This window comes from Triticum aestivum, chromosome 2D (assembly GCF_018294505.1).
Source record: "Triticum aestivum cultivar Chinese Spring chromosome 2D, IWGSC CS RefSeq v2.1, whole genome shotgun sequence".
NCBI classification, from domain to species: domain Eukaryota; kingdom Viridiplantae; phylum Streptophyta; class Magnoliopsida; order Poales; family Poaceae; genus Triticum; species Triticum aestivum.
Genome location: NC_057799.1, coordinates 347508583 through 347532378, shown reverse-complemented (window position 1 = coordinate 347532378; position 23796 = coordinate 347508583). Strand labels below are relative to the sequence as shown.

General features: G+C 42.9%; 1 protein-coding gene across 1 annotated transcript; it reads left to right on the top strand.

Annotated features, from left to right (window-relative positions):
• The first annotated feature begins 17877 nt into the window (after positions 1-17877).
• On the top strand, positions 17878-21845 carry LOC123053087 (protein CMSS1). The gene is made up of 6 exons (XM_044476480.1): positions 17878-18279; positions 18411-18606; positions 18804-18876; positions 19746-19795; positions 21212-21325; positions 21422-21845. Exons 1-6 carry the CDS (start codon positions 17979-17981, stop codon positions 21546-21548), a joined length of 861 nt encoding a protein of 286 aa, XP_044332415.1. The 5' UTR covers positions 17878-17978; the 3' UTR covers positions 21549-21845.
• The last annotated feature ends 1951 nt before the right edge of the window (positions 21846-23796 follow it).

Here is a 23796-nt window from a genome sequence, read left to right as displayed (position 1 = left end):
CAACTTTTATTCATCATACTCTTTATATGTGAAGTCATTACTCTCCATAAGATCAATATATGATCTTTTCATTTCTTTTTATTATTTATTTTATTTAATTCCCTCAAGATCATAGCAAGAAAGCGAAAGCCCTTATCTCAAAACTACTCTTTATTATATATCTCAAGGACTCGATTACATAGAGGGAACATAAAGTAAAAACTCAAAGCTAGATCATACTAAAACTTTATTCTACTAGATCAAGATATAACCAAAAGGATCGAACTAAGAAAAACGATAAAGATAAAGATGTGATGGTGATACGATACCGGGGCACTCCCCCAAGCTTGGCAGTTGCCAAGGGGAGTGCCCATACCCATGCGTTTAGATCTCTTTCTTCGGAGGTGGTGATGAAGGAGTTGTTGATGAAGTCGTGTCACACATCGAGCGTAGGAGATTCTCCAATTTGCGAATAATACCCTTGAGTGCGGTGTACTCTTGCAACAGAATATTTTCACGAGTGAGATACTTGTTTTGCACAGGAACTATTTCAATGATCTTGAAAGCTTAAATTTCAGTAGGAGTAAGATAATCGTAGTGAGGTTGAAGGATGTCTTCTTCTTCGACTGCCGGAGCTCGATCTTCCGTGGCCTTCTTGATTTTATCATCCTTGTTAATTTTCCCGACTTCTTCTCGCTTCATCTCTATCTTCATCACCCACGCATCGTCGCCCGCATTGTTGGAGGAGGGGGGCGACATGATGCCTGGCCTTGAAAACTCTAGCAGAAAACAGCTTGAAACAAAACCTTCGGGAGATTATATAATGAATTTTTACCGACCAAAAGAAGTATCGTGCAAGAAAATGGAGTCCGGAGGGCACACGAGGTGGCCACAAGGTCGGGGAGCGCGCCCAGGGGGGTAGGGCGCACCCTCCACCCTTGTGGTGGCCTCGTGTCTCTTTCGGACTACTTTTAATTTTCCTGATTTTTTAAATATTCCAAAATGGAGAGAATTTATCATTGGAAACGTTTCGGAGTCGGTTTACTTACCGTACCACATACCTATTCCTTTTCGGAGTCTGGAACGTTCTGTAAAGTGTCCCTTATGTACTCCTCCGGGGTTACGGTATCAATTATATTGGTCTCAACATTTATGGGAGTACCTGAGATATAATGTTTGAGTCTTTGACCGTTTACCACTTTCGGATTTTTGCCTTCGGCATTATTAATTTTTATGGCACCAGAACAATAGACCTCCTCGATGATGTAAGGGCCTTACCATTTAGAGAGAAGCTTCCCTGCAAAAAATCTTAAACGAGAGTTGTATAGCAAAACATGACCACCTACATTAAACTCACACTTTTGTATCCTTTTATCATGCCATCTTTTAACTTTTTATTTAAACAACTTGGCATTCTCATAGGCTTGGGTTCTCCATTCATCAAGTGAGCTAATGTCAAATAACCTCTTCTCACCAGCAAGTTTGAAATCATAATTGAGCTCTTTAGTAGCCCAATATGCCTTATGTTCTAGCTCAAGAGGTAAGTGACATGCTTTTCCATAAACCATTTTATACAGAGACATACCCATAGGATTCTTATAAGCAGTTCTATAAGCCCATAATGCATCATCAAGTTTCTTAGACCAATTCTTTCTAGATCTATTAACAGTCTTTTGCAAAATTAATTTAATCTCTCTATTGCTCAATTCTACTTGACCACAAGACCGAGGATGATATGGAGATGCAATTCTATGATTAACATCATACTTAGCAAGCATTTTACGAAAAGCACCATGAATAAAATGTGAACCACCATCAGTCATTAAATATCTAGGGACTCCAAACCTCGGAAAAATAACTTTCTTTAAGCATCTTAATAGAAGTGTTATGATCAGCACTACTAGTTGGAATAGCTTCCACCCACTTAGTAACGTAATCAACAGAAACTAAAATATGTGTATACCCATTAGAGGAAGGAAAAGGTCCCATATAATCGAAGCCCAAACATCAAATGGTTCAATAACAAGTGAATAGTTCATAGGCATTTCTTGACGTCTACTAATATTACCAATTCTTTGACATTGATCACAAGACAAGACAAACTTACGAGCATCCTTGAAGAGAGTAGGCCAATAGAAACCAGATTGCAATACCTTATGTGCAGTTCTATCTCCAGCGTGGTGTCCTCCGTAAGACTCGGAGTGGCACTTGCGTAGGATCTGTTCCTGTTCATGCTCAGGTATACAACATCTAATAACACCATCTACTCCTTCTTTATAAAGGTGTGGTCATCCCAAAAGTAATTTCTCAAATCATAGAAAAACTTTTTCTTTTGCTGGTATGTGAAACTAGGTGGTATAAATTTAGCAAAAATATAATTAGCATAATCAGCATACCATGGAGTATTATGAGAGGCATTTATGACATTTAATTGCTCATCACGAAAGCTATCATCAATAGGTAGTGGGTCATCAAGAACATTCTATAACCTAGACAAGTTGTCTGCAACGGGGTTCTCAGCTCCCTTTCTATCAATAATATGCAAATCAAATTCTTGTAGCAAGAGAACCCATCTAATAAGTCTAGGTTTGGCAGCATGATCAGTGTGAACTGTTACTTTGGAATCAACAATATAAGGTCTAAACTTATCACATGCAAATACAACTGCTAAAAATTCCTTTTCAGTGGTGGCATAATTTCTATGGGCACTGTCTAGAGTTTTACTAGCATATTGATAACATTTAATTTCATATCCACTCTTTGTCCTAGAACAGCACCAACAGCATAATCACTAGCATCACACATAATTTCAAAGGGTAAATTCCAATCAGGTGGCTGAACAATAGGTGCAGTAATCAAGGATTTCTTAAGTATTTCAAATGCTTCTACACAATCATCATCAAAAACAAAAGGAACATCTTTTTATAAGAGATTAGTGATAGGACTAGAAATTTTAGAGAAGTCTTTAACAAACCTCCTATAGAAACCAGCATGACCAAGGAAACTTCTTATACCTTTGATATCTTTAGGACACGACATCTTTTCAATAGCATCTACTTTAGCTTTATCAACTTCAATACCTCTTTCAGAAATTTTATGCCCCAAGACAATACCTTCATTAACCATAAAGTGGCACTTCTCCCAATTCAAGACAAGATTAGTTTCTTCACATCTCTGCAAAACTTGATCAAGGTTGCTTAAGCAATCATCAAAAGAAGTTCCGTAAACGGAGAAATCATCCATGAAAACCTCAACAATCTTTTCACAAAAATAAGATAATATAGCAGTCATACATCTTTGAAAGGTAGCAGGTGCATTGCAAAAACCGAAAGGCATACGTCTATAAGCAAAGGTACCGAAAGGGCAAGTAAAAGTGGTTTTCTCTTGATCCTCTTTTGACACAGGTATCTGAGAGTAACCAGAATAACCATCTAGAAAGCAAAAATGCGTATGTTTGGATAATCTTTCTAGCATTTGATCAATAAAAGGTAGAGGGTAATGATCTTTTCTAGTAGCTTTATTTAATTTGAGAAAATCAATTACCATTCTATAACCTGTAACAATTCTTTGTGGAATCAATTCATTCTTATCATTAGGAACAACAGTAATACCTCCCTTCTTAGGGACACAATGAATAGGACTTACCCATTGACTATCAGCAATAGGATAAATTATACCTGCCTCCAGAAGCTTTAGTATTTCATTTCTTACCACTTCTTTCATCTTAGGATTTAACCGTCGCTGATGATCAACAACCTGTTTAGCATCTTTCTCCAATTTAATTTTATGCTGGCATAGAGTGGGACTAATGCCCTTAAGGTCATAAAGAGTATATCCAATAGCGGCACGGTGCTTCTTCAGATTTTTCAATAATCTCTTTTCTTCATGCCCTGAAAGGTTAGCACTAATAATAACAAGATATATCTTCTTTTCATCAAGATAAGCATACTTCAGAGTATCAGGTAATTGTTTAAGCTCAAACACAAGATCACCCTTAGGTGGAGGAGGATCCCCAAGGATTTCAACGGGTAAGTTGTGTTTCAAAATAGGTCCCTGATTAAAGAATACTTCATCTATTTCCCTTCTTTCATTTGTAAACATATCATTTTCATGGTCAAGCACATATTGTTCTAGAGGATCAGCGGGATGCACGGCAATAGAAGCAAGACCAATAATTTCATCCTTACTAGGCAGTTCTTTATCATGGGGTTGTCTACGAAATTTAGAGAAATTAAAATCATGAGACATATCCCCTAAACCAACAGTAACAATATCTTTCTCGCAGCCTATCTTAGCATTAACAGTATACAGGAAGGGTCTACCAAATATAATGGGACAAAAATTATCATGTGGGGAACCAAGAATAAGAAAATTAGTAGGATATTTAATTTTCCCACACAAGACTTCAACATCTCTAACAATCCTAATTGGTGATATAGTTTCTCTATTAGCAAGCTTAATAGTAACATCAATATCTTCTATTTCAGCAGGTGCGATATCATTCATGATTTCTTTATATAAGGTATAAGGAATTGCACTCACACTAGCACCCACATCACATAAGCCATGATAACAGTGATCTCCAATTTTAACAGAAACAACAAGGCATGCCAACAACAGGTCTATGTTTATCTTTCATATCAGGTTTAGCAATTCTAGCAGCTTCATCACAGAAATAAATAACATGACCATCAATATTATCAGCCAAGAGATCTTTAACCATAGCAACACTAGGTTCAACTTTAATTTGTTCAGAGGGTGTAGGTGTTTTAGTATACCTCTTACGAACCATAGTTGAAGCTTTAGCATGATCCTTTATTCTCACAGGGAATGGTGGTTTCTCAATATAAGCAGTCGGAACGATAGGATCAACATTATAAGTAATAGTTTGTTCTTCAACTTTAATAGGTTCTACTACTTTAACTTCAATGGGAGGATGATATTTAAACCACTTCTCCTTAGGGAGATCAACATGAGTAGCAAAAGATTCACAGAAAGAAGCTACTATCTCAGAGTCAAGTCCATATTTAGTGCTAAAATCACGAAAAGCATCTGTATCCATAAAAGATAACACAATCAAACTTAAGTTTTATACCTGACTCCTTACCTTCGTCGAGATCCCAATCTTCGGAGTTGCGTTTAATTCTTTCCAATAAGTCCCCTTTGAAATCAATATCCTTCTTCATATAGGAACCCGTACATGAAGTATCGAGCATGGACCGATCATTATGAGAAAGCCGAGCATAATTTTTTTGAATAATAACTTCTCTTGAGAGCTCATGATTGGGGCATGAATATAACATTGACTTAAGCCTCCCCCAAGCTTGAGCGATACTTTCTCCTTCACGAGGCCAAAAATTATATATATAATTCCGATCACGATGAACCAAATTGATGACCCACAAGTATAGGGGATCAATTTTAGCTGTTTTCGATAAGTAACAGTGTCGAAACCAACGAGGAGTAGAAGGAAATGACAAGTGGTTTTCAGCAAGGTAATGTCTGCAGGTGCTGAAATTGCAAGTAGCAGAGTAGTTTGATAGCAAGATAATTTGTAACGAGCAAGTAACGATAATAGTAGCAAAAGTGCAGCAAGGTAACCCAATCCTTTTGAGGCAAAGGACATGCCAAAACAATCTCTTATGATAAGCAAAGCGTTCTTGAGGGTGCACGAGATTTTCAACTAGTCACTTTCACCATGTTGGTTTGATTTGTGTTCGCTACTTTGATAATTTGATATGTGGGTGGACCGGTGCTTAGGTGTTGTTCTTACTTGAACAAACCTCCTACTTATGATTAACCATCCCGCAAGCATCCGCAACTACAAGAAAAGTATTAAGAATAAATTTGGATCCAATCGGTCCCTTACGGAATAGCGCATAAATTGGGGTTTAAGCTTCTGTCACTCTCGCAACCCATAATCTAATTGCTACTCCACAATGCATTCCCTTAGGCCCAAATATGGTGAAGTGTCATGTAGTCGATGTTGATACGTCTCCAACGTATCTATAATTTATGAAGTATTCATGCTATTATATTATCCATCTTGGATGTTTAATGGGCTTTACTATGCACTTTTATATTACTTTTGGGACTAACCTATTGACCCAGAGCCCAGTGCCAGTTTTTGTTTTTTCCCTTGTTTCAGTGTTTCGCAGAAAAGGAATATCAAATGAAGTCCAAACGAAATGAAACCTTCGGAAAAGTTATTTTTGGAAAGAAAGCAATACAGGAGACTTGGAATGCACGTCAGGAGATCAACGAGGAGAGCACGAGGCAGGGGACGCGCCCTCCACCCTCGTGGGCCCCTCGTGGCTCCCCTTACCGACTTCTTTCGCCTATATATACATATACCCTAAAACCATCGGGGAACAGAATAGATCGGGAGTTCCGCCGCCGCAAGCCTCTGTAGCCACCAAAAACCAATCGGGTCCCTATTCCGGCACCCTGCCGGAGGGGGGATCCCTCACCGGTGGCCATCTTCATCATCCCGGCGATCTCCATGACGAGGAGGGAGTAGTTCACCCTCGGGGCTGAGGGTATGTACCAGTAGCTATGTGTTTGATCTCTCTCTCTCGTGTTCTTGAGGTGATACGATCTTGATGTATCGCGAGCTTTGCTATTATAGTTGGATCTTATGATGTTTCTCCCCCTCTACTCTCTTGTAATGGATTGAGTTTTCCCTTTGAAGTTATCTTATCGGATTGAGTCTTTAAGGATTTGAGAACACTTGATGTATGTCTAGCATGTGCTTATCTGTGGTGACAATGGGATATCACGTGATCCACTTGATGTATGTTTTGGTGATCAACTTGCGGGTTCCGCCCATGAACCTATGCATAGGGGTTGGCACACGTTTTCGTCTTGACTCTCCGGTAGAAACTTTGGGGCACTCTTTGAAGTACTTTGTGTTGGTTGAATAGATGAATCTGAGATTGTGTGATGCATATCGTATAATCATACCCACGGATACTTGAGGTGACAATGGAGTATCTAGGTGACATTAGGGTTTTGGTTGATTTGTGTCTTAAGGTGTTATTCTAGTACGAACTCTATGATAGATCAAACGGAAAGAATAGCTTCGTGTTATTTTACTACGGACTCTTGAATAGATCGATCCGAAAGGATAACTTTGAGGTGGTTTCGTACCCTACCATAATCTCTTCGTTTGTTCTCCGCTATTAGTGACTTTGGAGTGACTCTTTGTTGCATGTTGAGGGATAGTTATATGATCCAATTATGTTATTATTGTTGAGAGAACTTGCACTAGTGAAAGTATGAACCCTAGGCCTTGTTTCCTAGCATTGCAATACCGTTTGTGCTCACTTTTACCACTTGTTACCTTGCTATTTTTATATTTTCAGATTACAAAAAACCATATCTACCATCCATATCGCACTTGTATCACCATCTCTTCGCCGAACTAGTGCACCTATACAATTTACCATTGTATTGGGTGTGTTGGGGACACAAGAGACTCTTTGTTATTTGGTTGCAGGGTTGCTTGAGAGAGACCATCTTCATCCTACGCCTCCCACGGATTGATAAACCTTAGGTCATCCACTTGAGGGAAATTTTCTATTGTCCTACAAACCTCTGCACTTGGAGGCCCAACAACGTCTACAAGAAGAAGGTTGCGTAGTAGACATCATACGTTCACATGACACCACTAAGGGAATCACAACATACGTACTATCAAAATATCGAACACATATCAAATTCACCTGATTACTTGCAACATGATTTCTCCCGTGACCTCAAGAACAAAAGTAACTACTCACAAATGATAATCATGCTCAAGATCAGAGGGTTATTAAATAGCATATTGGATATGAACATATAATCTTCCACCAAATAAACCATATAGTAATCAACTACAAGATGTAATCAACACTACTAGTCACCCACAAGCACCAATCTATAGTTCCGGTAACCAGATTGAACACAAGAGATGAACTAGGGTTTGAGATGAGATGGTGATGCTGAAGATGTTGATAGATATTGCCCTCCCCAAGATGGGAGAGTTGTTGGTGATGATGATGACGATGATTTCCCCCTCCGGGAGGGAAGTTCCCCCGGCGGAATCGCTCCGCCGGAGGCAAAAATGCTCCTGCCCAAGTTCCGCCTCGAGACGGCGATGCTCCGTCCCGAAAGTCCTCTCCTTATTTTTTCTAGGTCAAAATGACTTATATACCAGAAGAGGGGCACTGAAGGTGGGCCTGGGTGAGCACAACCCACCAGGGCGCGCCTGTGCTCCCTGGCGCCCCTAGGTGGGTTGTGCCCACCTGGTGGGCCCCCTATGGTAGTTATGTGCTCCAATATTCCTCATATATTTGATAAAAAATCTCTGTGAAGTTTCAGCTTGTTTAGAGTTGTGCAGAATAGGTGGCCTGGCGTAGCTTTTGCAGGTCCAGATTTCCAGCTGCCGAAATTCTCCCTCTTTGTGTATACCTTGCATATTATGAGAGAAAAGACATTAGAATTACTCCAAAAAGCATTATTATGGATAAAAACATCATAAATAACAGTAAGAAAACATGATGCAAAATGGGCGTATCACAGATGCATAGGATAAAACTTCTGATGAAATTCCAGTTTCAATTGGTTGTAGTTCCATGATCCAATATCATCCAATAGCCTACACCATGTCAATTCCTTTCCCTTCAAAGCTAAAGGGAAGACCTTCTTCTTGACAACATCCTCGGGCATACCTGCAAGCTTAAATAATCCACAAACTTCATCCACATAGATTAGGTGCAAATCAGGATGTAATGTTCCATCTCCTGCATAAGGATTAGCTAGCAGTTTCTCTATCATACCCGAAGTAATTTCATAATAAATATTTTCAGTAGGTGCAGTAGGTTGAGGAGCAACTAATTGTGGTTCCGGTCGAGGTGAAGATACCCCGAACAAACCCCTCAAAGGATTATTTTCCATAGTAACAAGTGTGAAAGATCGTGGATGTCGCCTAGAGGGGGGGGGTGAATAGGCGCTTTAAAATAATTACGGTTTAGGCTTGAACAAATGCGGAATAAACCTAGCGGTTAATTTGACAAGCACAAAACCTACAACAACTAGGCTCACCTGTGTGCACTAACAACTTAAGCTAAGCAAGATAAACAACTAAGTGATAGCAATATATATGACAAGAAACAATATGGATATCACAAAGTAAAGTGCATAAGTAAAGGGCTCGGGTAAGAGATAACCGAGGCACGCGGAGACGACGATGTATCCCGAAGTTCACACCCTTGCGGATGCTAATCTCCGTTTGGAGCGGTGTGGAGGCACAATGCTCCCCAAGAAGCCACTAGGGCCACCGTAATCTCCTCACGCCCTCGCACAATGCAAGATGCCATGATTCCACTAAGGGACCCTTGAGGGCGGTCACCGAACCCGTACAAATGGCAACCCTTGGGGGCGGTCACCGAACCCGTACACTTTGGCAACCCTTGGGGGCGGTCACCGGTACCCGTCAAATTGCTCGGGGCGATCTCCACAACCTAATTGGAGACCCCGACGCTTGCCCGGAGCTTTACACCACAATGGTTGAGCTCCGAACACCACCAGCCGTCTAGGGCGCCCAAGCACCCAAGAGGAACAAGCTCAAGGGTACCAAGCACCCCAGAGTAATAAGCTTCTCAACTTGTAACTTCCACGTATCACGTGGAGAACTCAAACCGATGCACCAAATGCAATGGCAAGGGCACACAGAGTGCCCAAGTCCTTCTCTCTCAAATCCCACCGAAGCAACTAATGCTAGGGAGGAAAATAAGAGGAAGAACAAGAAGGAGAACACCAAGAACTCAAAGATCTAGATCCAAGGGGTTCCCCTCACATAGATGAGAAAGTGATTGGTGAAAATGTGGATCTAGATCTCCTCTCTCTCGTCCCTCAAAAACTAGCAAGAATCCATGGAGGGATTGAGAGTTAGCAAGCTCGAAGAAGGTCAACAATGGGGGAAGAACACGAGCTCAAAGGATAAGGTTGAATGGGGAAGAAGAACCCCTTTTATAGGAGCTCCCGAATCCAACCGTTATGTGCTCAGTCCGCGCACGAGCGGTACTACCGCTCAGAGGAGCGGTACTACCGCCCGGGCGGTAGAACATAGAGAGCGGAGCAAAACAGAGGGCGAGGCAGAGCCGTATGAGCGGCACTACTGCTGGAGCCAGTGGTACTACCGTTGGCCGCAGCGGTAATGCCGCTTGGCCCAGCGGTACTAGGGGCGGTGGTAGCCGTGGTACTACCGCACACGAGCGGTACTACCGCTCCTACTGCTGCTACTGCTGCCGCTGAACCCGACACGAGAAAACCACGTCTCGAGTCGAGGCGGTACCGGCGCGGAACCGGAGCCGTACTACCGCTTATGGCCATAGGCGGTACTACCGCTGTGGGACGGCGGTACTACCGCTTGTGGAGATACGCGGTACTGCCGCTCCGGTCCAGTGGTACTACCGCTGGCGCCAACCTTATGCCAAGTCCACGAAAACAAGTACACTCCAAGGAAGACCAGAACTGCCATAACTTCTGCAAATGAGCTCCGAATTGAGCAAACTCAAGCTTGTTGGATAGAGGAAGACGAGTAGCATCAAAACCTATAGAGGAGTGAAACCTCCAACCGAGAAGAGGCAGGGGAGGTATGCCAACAAATAGAGGAGTGAAACCTCCAACCGAGAAGAACCGGCATAACCTCCAACATCGAAAACATCATAGAAGATGCGAGTGAACTCCGTTTTCGATGAGCTCGAGCTTGTCATCAAGATGACCATAAGCTCCAAAACTCACAAAGAGAAGAACCAAACAAGAACCAATAAAGATGATGCAAGGATGCAATGGTTTGAGCTCTCTATGAATGATACAAGCAAGCTACTCATCGAGAGCCCCCCTTGATAGTACGGCAATCGATCCTATAACCCGGTCTCCCAACTACCATCATGAGACCGGTAAAATAGAAAACCTATCAAGAGCAAACCTTTGCCTTGCACATGGTCCACTTGAGCTAGATGATGACGATCTTGACTCCCTCAAGATGGACCACCTTTCTTGATTGCGTTGGCTCGATGAAGACTAGTTGATTTCTCCCCATATTCCACTATGGGTGAGCCACCCTTCCGCACATCTTCACAAGTCCATTGTCACCACAATGGCTTCAAGCATTTGATCTCTTCGTGATGCTTTACTTGAACTTGCCAGCTTCACTTGAACTTGCACACCGCAACCTAACCCCACAAAGAACTCTCACGAAGACCATGGGTTAGTACACAAAGCGTAATTGACAATGCTTACCATACCATGGGATCGCTTGATCCCTCGATACATCTTGTGCGCTTTGTGTGTTGATCAACTTGATTCACTCTTGACTTAGTCTTGATTAACATTGACTCTTTCCAACTCTCTTCATTTGGATGATGTCTTGAAGGTAAACATGAATGATCACACAATCTTCTTCTTCAAGACATGCTTGCAATAAGCTCAACTCTCACATGACCAATCTTTGGATAAACTCCTTGAAACCAACACATGGACTTCAAGAAATGCCTATGGACAAATCCTTCAAATATAACTAAAGGCAACCATTAGTCCATAGAGATTGTCATTAATTACCAAAACCAAACATGGGGGCACCGCATGTTCTTTCAAAGTGACAGTAAATTTCAGCATGCTATATAAATGTTTCCTTACCAAAGGCGCTTTACTCGCCGGCGACGGCGCCAGAAAAGAGTATTGATGACCGACAAGTATAGGGGATCTATCGTAGTCCTTTCAATAAGTAAAAGTGTCGAACCCAACGAGGAGCAGAAGGAAATGACAAGCGGTTTTCAGCAAGGTATTCTCTGCAAGCATTGAAATTATCGGTAACAGATAATTTTGTGATAAGATAAATTGTAACGGGTAACAAGTAAATAAAGTAACTAAGGTGCAGTAAGGTGGCCCAATCCTTTTTGTAGCAAAGGACAAGCCTGGACGAACTCTTATATAAAGCAAAACGCTCCCGAGGACACATGGGAATTATTGTCAAGTTAGTTTTCATCATGCTCATATGATTCGCGTTCGTTACTTTGATAATTTGATATGTGGGTGGACCGGTGCTTGGGTGCTACCCTTCCTTGGACAGGCCTCCCACTTATGATTAACCCCTCTCACAAGCATTCACAACTACGAAAGAAGTATTAAGGTAAACCTAACCATAGCATGAAACATATGGATCCAAATCAGCCCCTTACGAAGCAACGCATAAACTAGGGTTTAAGCTTCTGTCACTCTAGCAACCCATCATCTACTTATTACTTCCACATGCCTTCCCCTAGGCCCAAATAATGGTGAAGTGTCATGTAGTCGACGTTCACATAACACCACTAGAGGAGAGACAACATACATCTCATCAAAATATCGAACGAATACCAAATTCACATGATTACTTATAACAAGACTTCTCCCATGTCCTCAGGAACAAACGGAACTACTCACAAAGCATATTCATAATCAAGATCAGAGGAGTATTAATTATCATTAAGGGTTTGAAAATATAATCTCCCACCGGATAAACCAACTAGCATCAACTAAAAGGAGTAATCAACACTACTAGCAACCCACAGGTACCAATCTGAGGTTTTGGGACCAAGATCGAATACAAGAGATGAACTAGGGTTTGAGAGGAGATGGTGCTAGTGAAGATGTTGATGGAGATTGACCCCCTCTCGATGAGAGGATCGATGGTGATGACGATGACGAAGATTTCCCCCTTCCGGAGGGATGTTTCCCCGGCAGAACAGCTCCGTCGGAGCCCTAGATTGGTTCTGCCCAGGTTCCGCCTCAAGACGGCGGCGCTTCATCCCGAAAGCTCCTTCTTGATTTTTTCCAGGGTGAAAGACACCATATAGCCAAAGATGGGCACCGAAGGTCTACCAGGGGGCCCACAAGGTCGGGGGGCGCGCCCAGGGGGTAGGGCACGCCCTCCACCCTTATGGCTGGCTGGTGGCCCCCCTCTGGTACTTTCTTCGCCCAATATTATTTATATATTCCAAAAACATGCTCCGTGAAGTTTCAGGACTTTTGGAGTTGTGCAGAATAGGTCACTAATATTTGCTCCTTTTCCAGTCCAGAATTCCAGCTGCTGGCATTCTCCCTCTTCATGTAAACCTTATAAAATAAGAGAGAACAGGCATAAGTATTGTGATATAATGTGTAATAACAACCCATATTGCATTAAATATCAATATAAAATCATGATGTAAATGGACGTATCAACCTACACCGTCACGTTCTTCTTCCGCTGCAATCGGTGACGGTAACGATCATTATCCCAAACCCTAATGCATATTCATATTGATCTTGGTTGTGCGTTGGCGCGAATTTTTGTTTTCTACTACATTCCCACAATGACCACCAAGTTATCTGAGTTAATGATGAGGCGGTTGCAACCCTCCCTTTGAGCAATTGATAAACCATATCTAAGAGACAAAGCTTCAGCCGTCAGGACAGCCATGCACCAATCAATTCTCCAATTCCCCTTGCAATGAATTTTCCTTTATCGTCCCTCAAAACAGCACCAGTCGTGCCCCTAAGTAGGTCATGATCAAAAGAGGCGTCCACATTAAGTTTTACAAAACCCCTCGGAGGTTGGACCCAACCCCCTCTTTTCATAGTAGCCTTTGGTGATATAGTCATAACATAGTTTAATATAATAGCACGAATCCCCGTAGAGATATGGTTAGCATCTTGGGTTTTCTCTTTATGGACCAATTTTCGAACTTGCACACCGCAACCTAACCCCACAAAGAACTCTCACGAAGACCATGGGTTAGTACACAAAGCGTAATTGACAATGCTTACCATACCATGGGATCGCTTGATCCCTCGATACATCTTGTGCGCTTTGTGTGTTGATCAACTTGATTCACTCTTGACTTAGTCTTGATCAACATTGACTCTTTCCAACTCTCTTCATTTGGATGATGTCTTGAAGGTAAACATGAATGATCACACAATCTTCTTCTTCAAGACATGCTTGCAATAAGCTCAACTCTCACATGACCAATCTTTGGATAAACTCCTTGAAACCAACACATGGACTTCAAGAAATGCCTATGGACAAATCCTTCAAATATAACTAAAGGCAACCATTAGTCCATAGAGATTGTCATTAATTACCAAAACCAAACATGGGGGCACCGCATGTTCTTTCAAAGTGACAGTAAATTTCAGCATGCTATATAAATGTTTCCTTACCAAAGGCGCTTTACTCGCCGGCGACGACGCCAGAAAAGAGTCTTGATGACCGACAAGTATAGGGGATCTATCGTAGTCCTTTCAATAAGTAAAAGTGTCGAACCCAACGAGGAGCAGAAGAAAATGACAAGCGGTTTTCAGCAAGGTATTCTCTGGAAGCATTGAAATTATCGGTAACAGATAATTTTGTGATAAGATAAATTGTAACGGGTAACAAGTAAATAAAGTAACTAAGGTGCAGTAAGGTGGCCCAATCCTTTTTGTAGCAAAGGACAAGCCTGGACGAACTCTTATATAAAGCAAAACACTCCCGAGGACACATGGGAATTATTGTCAAGTTAGTTTTCATCATGCTCATATGATTCGCGTTCGTTACTTTGATAATTTGATATGTGGGTGGACCGGTGCTTGGGTGCTACCCTTCCTTGGACAGGCCTCCCACTTATGATTAACCCCTCTCACAAGCATTCACAACTACGAAAGAAGTATTAAGGTAAACCTAACCATAGCATGAAACATATGGATCCAAATCAGCCCCTTACGAAGCAACGCATAAACTAGGGTTTAAGCTTCTGTCACTCTAGCAACCCATCATCTACTTATTACTTCCACATGCCTTCCCCTAGGCCCAAATAATGGTGAAGTGTCATGTAGTCGACGTTCACATAACACCACTAGAGGAGAGACAACATACATCTCATCAAAATATCGAACGAATACCAAATTCACATGATTACTTATAACAAGACTTCTCCCATGTCCTCAGGAACAAACGGAACTACTCACAAAGCATATTCATAATCAAGATCAGAGGAGTATTAATTATCATTAAGGGTTTGAAAATATAATCTCCCACCGGATAAACCAACTAGCATCAACTAAAAGGAGTAATCAACACTACTAGCAACCCACAGGTACCAATCTGAGGTTTTGGGACCAAGATCGAATACAAGAGATGAACTAGGGTTTGAGAGGAGATGGTGCTAGTGAAGATGTTGATGGAGATTGACCCCCTCTCGATGAGAGGATCGATGGTGATGACGATGACGAAGATTTCCCCCTTCCGGAGGGATGTTTCCCCGGCAGAACAGCTCCGTCGGAGCCCTAGATTGGTTCTGCCCAGGTTCCGCCTCAAGACGGCGGCGCTTCATCCCGAAAGCTCCTTCTTGATTTTTTCCAGGGTGAAAGACACCATATAGCCAAAGATGGGCACCGAAGGTCTACCAGGGGCCCCACAAGGTCGGGGGGCGCGCCCAGGGGGTAGGGCACGCCCTCCACCCTTATGGCTGGCTGGTGGCCCCCCTCTGGTACTTTCTTCGCCCAATATTATTTATATATTCCAAAAACATGCTCCATGAAGTTTCAGGACTTTTGGAGTTGTGCAGAATAGGTCACTAATATTTGCTCCTTTTCCAGTCCAAAATTCCAGCTGTTGGCATTCTCCCTCTTCATGTAAACCTTATAAAATAAGAGAGAAGAGGCATAAGTATTGTGATATAATGTGTAATAACAACCCATATTGCATTAAATATCAATATAAAATCATGATGTAAAATGGACGTATCAACCTACACCGTCACGTTCTTCTTCCGCTGCAATCGGTGACGGTAACGATCATTATCCCAAACCCTAATGCATATTCATATTGATCTTGGTTGTGCGTTGGCGCGAATTTTTTGTTTTCTACTACATTCCCACAATGACCACCAAGTTATCTGAGTTAATGATGAGGCGGTTGCAACCCTCCCTTTGAGCAATTGATAAACCATATCTAAGAGACAAAGCTTCAGCCGTCAGGACAGCCATGCACCAATCAATTCTCCAATTCCCCTTGCAATGAATTTTCCTTTATCGTCCCTCAAAACAGCACCAGTCGTGCCCCTAAGTAGGTCATGATCAAAAGAGGCGTCCACATTAAGTTTTACAAAACCCCTCGGAGGTTGGACCCAACCCCCTCTTTTCATAGTAACCTTTGGTGATATAGTCATAACATAGTTTAATATAATAGCACGAATCCCCGTAGAGATATGGTTAGCATCTTGGGTTTTCTCTTTATGGACTAATTTTCGCCTCTCTCACCATAAGTACCAAGTTGTAATTGCAATCATCCCATGGACATTCGGAATACTCCCTCCTTCCATCTAGATAGGGCCTAATGCGTTTTTCAAGACCTCCTTTGACTATTGACAAGATTAATAGTACATGAGATGTATAATGTGAAAATTATATCATTGGAAGCTCCTTTCACATACGAATTTGACGATATGCTTTGTGTAAGTTGCATGTCATATAGTATTTCTTTAACGTTTGGTTAAAGTTAGCCTCGAAAAACGCATTATGCCCTATACAGATGGAAGGAGGGAGTACCCAAGATAGTCAGCTCCCATTCAGGCATAGAAAGTAAAAATTTAAGAACCGCCTTACTAGCATAATCAACTTCGCAAGCTCTTTTAATGACCTGATCCGTTCCCAGCACTCTCCAAACCTCCTTTAATTTCTGACATTGAAATAACATATGCTTTGAATCTTCTGATTCAAAGGGACAAGCAAGACAATTGGGGGTAACTGTTATGTGTCTATTCGTCAAAGTAACTATACGCGGAAGAGTGCCATGCAGCGTGTGCCAAATGATTTTTTTTACCTTCGATGGGCAAGATAACTTCCAAATCCCACTCCAAATATGATTAATAGTTACATGTCTCATATCATCTTTTCTTCTTAGTTTTCTCCCGTGTTGGCATTCCCATTGCACAACATAGGCCGATCAAACAGAAAATGTTCCATTCTTTAAATAGCTCCAAGCGACAAAATCCAATATGTCATGTTGGGGCTATGGAATTGCAACACAACATTTGTGTAACTAGATTTTCGTCCCAATTATTAGCAACGGAATCAAGATCAATTAAATCAGATACCCTTGAGATCAAATTACTCCCTCTAGGTGTGATTAATTTTTTATTTGCACAATTCGGGATTAAGCATCTTCCCAAATATCAATATTGTGACCATTTCCAAGACGCCATATACAACCATGATTTAAACAATTAACCCCCACCATAATACTTTGCCAAGTAAAAGAGGAACCCTTATTTAGCTTTGCATTCAATAAGTCACCATTTGAGTGGCAACAACTTTATTTAACTAAGAATCTGTTTGAGAATTCAAACGATGTCCGGTAAAACTTGAAGCCATACATGACGACCAAATGGTAAAGTAGTTGCTGCCTTTGAGAGTTTAAGGACACATGGGTACCTCGACGGGCGAGCACGACACACAGCGTGCCACGGGCGGCCAAGCACGACCCATTTTAGTCCTCTGCCGGGCACGCAAAATTCGATCGGTTTGGCCACAACTATAGCTAGAGGGAAAGTTTCACGTGATACCGCCCCTTATATGTTACCACAGTACCGCCTCCTGGGCCGTTGGATTGGATCTCAGTCTGAGAAGTTGATGGACCCACTCGTAATTTTAAAACTCTTGGATAGCTTTTGTGCAAAATATTCAAGAGCTCCTAGGAACCGTTGGATCAGATCCAACGGTTCAGATCCAACGGTTCCTAGTAGCCCGTATTATCACGTGAGCCTCGGGAACACCCGATATTCACCAAGCTGTGATCCCTAAAAAAGAAATACTGCCCGTAAAGAAACATAAGACGGAGTAGCTGTGCCTCCCGCCCGAGGCCTACCGCGTCCCATACAACATCGAACTAAACCCTAACTGGGAACGGCATCGCCAAAGTCAGGTTCCAAGCCCAAACCCGTACCCCCAAAATGGCGCCGCCGTCGCAGGCGGCCACTGGCAAGCGGAAGAAGCAGCAAAAACCCGCCAAGAGCCTCGCCGTGAAATCAACCAATCCCGTCTCGAAGAAGACGCACAAGCAGAAGAAGCCGCGCCCACCCGCTGAGCAGGACCAAACCAACGACGCCGCCGCCGCCGCAGGTGAACCCGCGGGCGGTGGCGTCCTCTTGTCGGCCGCGCTGCCGCCGGCGCGGCAGCTCGAGTTCCTCCTCCGCAGCTTCGAGCGCGCCGCCAAGATGCGCCTCTCCCCACTCGAGCTCGGCGCCTACTCCGGTATGTTCACATTCAGACGAACCACTGTGGCCGGGTCCTGTCAAATTCGATTCAGCGTGTCTCTATGCTCGTCTCGCTGTAAGTGTTGGACGGATTATAAAAGATTTCCGGATCCGCTGCCCTCTGTGTAGAGGGGTGCATGGTGCAGCTCGCCGAGGGGGCGAGCCAGGACGTTGAGAGCTTCGGTGACCATGTGAAGGGGGCCTTCGGAGCGACGTGGAAGGGGGAGCTCTGTGAGGGGAAGCTCGTTGAGGGGTCAATCGATGCGGGCAGCCCGGCGCTCCTGGTTATCAGCTTGGGTGCACTGAGATCACTGGAGCTTCTGAGGTAGCTGCTGTTATGATACTTTATCTTGTGAAACTGCTGTTGTTATGAATTAAATTGCTGCGCTTGCACTGCCACTACATCGTTTTGAAAAACTATCGTGGACGAGAACTATCAGAAGTTTCTATCATGTATATCTTCAAATTATGGTTTGAAGCGGCTGTTGCCCTGTTTTCATATCATCAACATTTGGTTTCTAGGGGGTTGAAGATGTTTACTAGAGGATGCCGTTCAGTAAAGCTCTTTGCCAAACACATGAAAGTGGAGGAGCAGGTACGCCTTTATGACTCCGACAATTAGCTTCCCAAGTCGCTGCATTTTCCTGCTCTGTCTCGGCGACTCAAAACCATTGGTTGCTGCCTTATTGATTGTTGTATCCTGTTTGCCTGTAATGTTCACAACACAAATAAAGCAGCTCTGTGCCTCTGTGATTCTGCTACAAATGCTCTACCTGGATTTGGTACCTTGATGTTGAAAGAAGCCACAACATTATTTTTGCGATATCTGCAACCTAGCTGCCGTATTCGTGGCTCCCTCTGAACCATGGTCATTACGCTATCTGACGGGTGCTTTGCCAGTGTTCTAATTCTTTTGGAGGCATGACCTATTTGGCAAAAAGTAGCTAACCCTATGGTAGCACAAGCCAGCAAAGTACTCCCTCTGTCCCACAATGTAGGACGTTATTTGACACTAGTCCTACATTATGGGACGGAGGGAGTAGAAGGCAGAAACAACATGACAGCCAAATGGCAGGAAATAATCATCCTGCCTGAGCTCAACCATAGTTTTGCCGGATTCTAGGTGGCAGGGTGAGGAACATCCGTCTAGGGTGGTAGCTCAATTATGACGCCTTTTCTCACCTTTTCCCAGTCTTGTGTCTCCCTCTTGTTCAACCCCCTTCTCTCTCCGTGTTGCGTGAGACCGTCAGCGGTGGCTCGGTTTGGAGCGGAGAGAAAACTTAATGCTATTAATCACAGGACGGGTAACCACATGGACACCTTTTTTACTTGATTGTTCTTTTATTTGCAAAATAGCAAACAAGATTGTTGTAAATTACGGCGCGGGCATTCTGATTTTTTTTCTTGGCCTCATACTGGTTTTTATTCAGTTATCTCATTCTCTGTGCTAATTTTCATATGTAGGTCACGCTACTTAAAGATCGAGTTAATATAGCCTGTGGTACACCCAGCAGGTATGCAGTCTTGAATGCTCAAGCTTTTGTCCGGCATATGTCTTTATGTTTAATCAGCAGACAGTGAGAGCTTAGTATTTGGTGGATTGAAGACCAATTGGGTTCACAATTTTTTACTTGTAGGATTTAAGATTTATTTTAGGTTTTAATACTTGGTAGTGCTGTGATTCATCTTGTAATATACTTGGTAGTGCTGTGATTCACAGATAAAAGGATACATCCATGTCGATTTGCTAGGTTCAACACCTTTAATATAATATAATTTTTATATTTGTCTTCCTCAGAACATAGAGCATTTATTGTATTGTTGCAGCATATATTCTTTACTTTTTTTTCGTCCTATTTTTACAAAGCTAATAGTCTCATGAATCACCACAATATTTTAACAGTGTCTAACCTGCAAAGTTTGCTACAGCACGTATAATTTATAGCTTGCCAGAACTAAGCTAAGGCAAAGTGCAGCTTGCTACAGAAGTGTGAGTAAGAAAAACTGGCCACAGGTGTGGCAAGATTTAGCAAAAATTTAGAAGTTTGTGACAGATAACTGTAGGAATATTAAAGTGCAGCAATGCTTATAATGCATATTAGACACATACCTAAAAATCTGTGGCTCGCCTAAGCTTAGGCATAGCAAACTGTGGCTCGCCTAAGCTTAGGCATAGCAAACTGTGGCTGGGAACCACAAATGCCCTTGGTTACATCATTTTTGGATCATTGAGCATATGCTGGTACTATGACTGGAGCTGTCTTAGCCTGTCTTTCTGGAGCTCAAAATAGGCAGTGAACAGCTTAACCCAGCTGGACTAGTTTTTGTCTGCTTCCCAACAGAAATAATAAAAGTTGGCTGACAAAGCTACTATCCCTGTTCACTTCTATTGTTGTTTAAGACATCAGTGTGTTGTCGAAGGGGAATTACTGCTTTACTACAATCTCATTGAAGAAAAAAAGTCATGGAGAACTGACAGCGGCATCTGCTTGGCCATTGATGCCGTCTCATGTTGCATACTTTGTTCGCCGTGGGCATTGGGTGTGACAATGTTGAGATTAAACTTCTTGATTATTAATTGCTCCAACTTTGGTGAAAAATCTTGTCTGTTTCCATGCGAAGCCTGGGATATTATATCTTTTATTTTTCAAGTTTGATAAGTAGGTCGTATCTAAGAACACTTGTTTTTCTTCTCATGCATTATGTTACTGAGCATGTTGTAGGATTATGCCTGCTAATGTCAAAAGTTGATTGAATTCTTACCGTAAATAGTCTAGTGGAGGAAAAGATTGCCTGCTGTTCAGCAGTAATACATGTAAATTGTCGTCCTTTTGTCAAGGTAGCAACATAAGTTTTGTGTGTTGTATAGAGCAGTTTTGCATTTTTCTTTCATTAATCTTTTCTCTTATGCTTGTTCATCTCTTGATCAGAATCAAGAAACTAATTGACATGGAAGCTTTATCGCTGTCACGCTTGAAACTAGTGGTACTCGACATGCAGAGGGACCCGAAGTCATTTAATTTGTTTACGCTACCGCAAGTCAGGTACGACTTACGTCAACAACTCCGGACATTCAGAAATGCTATATGCAACCAGTGCCATTTCCATCTTATTATATTTTCATATCACTTTTGATGCAGCAACGAGTTTTGGGACCTGTACAAGGGATATCTAGATGAGAAGGTTAGAGGAGGCGACACAAGAATATGCTTTTATGGTGCTATTTCTGAGAAAGATGCCAGTAAAGTCCTAACGCCTGCTGAGTAAATGTCTATACCGTGAAGTAGTGTCCCAAGTACACTTACCAATCGTAGTTGGCGGCAAGATATTACTCCCTCCGATCCAAAATAAGTGTCATTGTTTCAGTTCAAAGGGAGTAGGAATTTTGGTCGCGTGAGAAAATTAGGAGTTTTGGTTGCGATTTTCCAATGTACCTTGCCACTCCTTGCTGAATGAGCAAGTCTGCAAGACATACAATGTTTCCATGAGACTGAAGCTGCTGTGTTGGAATTCATATCAACTAATGAAAACTCATGAACTCAAGCTAGGATATTTATGACCTCCTGTGTAGTGGTGTACATCTGCTATGCTAGTGTTAAACAACAAACTAATTTGGACTTGACGCTTTTTACCACTCGCAAGCCAATATACTTCTGTTTTTCAAGGGAAGGTCATTGTGGCTGGTTTTATTGATTGGAAAACATGATTACAGCATTCACAATTACACTCGTGATAAAGCCATCCAGTTACAAGGTATGCGAGAGAATGTGTTGCTGCATTCGCCCGTCTTGGACAATGTGTGAATTAACCTTCCTACCGTTGTAAAACGCTCTGCACTAGTCTGTTGCTGATTTCTGACGAGTTGGATTCCGCCTGAACAAAACTATAGCCGAAGCAAGCCCATTCTTCCTTCATAGTAACACCAGGGACAGTGAAGACCTCATTCGTGTCTGGGATGATAGCACGTGCTGCCCCTAAGAAGGATGGGAATGGCGTGGTATGTGTTGGCCCGTGTGCTTTATTCGGAGACATGGAGCCGACCCGATGGACCGGGTGACTCGCCTCGTGTCCCATTGGGTAACATGTTCTCACACACTTTAATACTAAATTTGCACAAAATAGAGAGCGGTAAGAGCACAGTCAAGTGTCCCAAACCCGCCTCAAACGCCCGGGGAACGGCCTGGTCATTGACTGGTCACAAAAGTCCAACTCAGACTGGCTCTTTAAACGGGTCTCAAACGTCCGGACTGACCGTCCCTCATATCCAGCGCAAATATGGGGTGGATATAGGGCGCCCGGGCGCGTCCGCCACGTCGGACTTGACAGCCCTACCCACCATAATTTGCCTCAAACCCTTCCTCCTCCCGCCGCCCTCCTACCTTTCCAGCGCCCAAGCCCCTGCCGTCCGCCACCCTTGCTCCCATCCTCACTACCGGTCCCGATCCATCGCCCTAGATGTCGTCCAACCCGTCCCCGACCGCCACGACGGAGACTGCGTCCACCTCATCCGTCGGCGTCCCTTCCTCTGCTCCGTCGGGCAAGGTGGAGAACGTCGCCGGGAAGATGCGACGGCAGCGGAGCAAGACGCAAGCATGGCCTTGGAGCAGACGGCATGGATGGTGTTCGGCCAGTGATCTGGCAAGCGAGCCATCTGTCACGCTCAGACGTCCAGTTTGTTGAATTATGATTTGCTTTGCTTTGTTTTGAACTATTGAATTCGGATAATTTGTATCGTATGGTCCACACACATGGATTGCATGGATTTGTGGCTCCGCACTTGAGGTATATGGATGTGCAGCGCAAGATATGAGGGGCCGGTGGGCGCTGCCCGGACGCGCCTGCAAGCGTATAGAGGCCAGATTTGCCAAGTCCGGCTGTAAATGCTCTAACCTACATACTTTTAACAATGGAGCTATTTGGAAAGTAGGGGATCCGAGACAAATTGATATATGGGAAGATGTGTGGATCCCTCACAACTCAAATGGAAAGGTCCTAACATCAAGGGGCCAGATACTTATTCGGACTGTTGACCAGCTTATTGATCCAATTAGTGATGGTTGGGATGAAGAACTAGTACGATCCATTTTCTAGCCTATTGATGTCGAATACATCCTTGCTACCCCCCTAAGTCAGAACGGCATGGAAGATTTTGTGCCTTGGAGGTTTAATAAAAAATTGTTTTTCTCATTTAGATCGGCATATCATCCTTTTTTTGGCGGGAGTGAAAACGAGTGTATTACTCAAGAGCATCGAAGTTCATCTCTACACAAGCTAGGGATATTACCAGGACCGGATCAGAGCCAAACCACAAGGACCGGATCAGAGCCAAACCACAGTATGGTTTTCCATCCTCCCAAAGTTCGCTAAAGCATGACTAACATTATTCTGCTCTCTAAACATGAGTAATTTTGCACTCCCGCTCACCCATAAGCCTTTTCACCTCCAATAACACCATGGCATATTTCGATCGATCTTGTCCTTTAGCATTGACCATTTTTCCTAGCATAGATTCAAA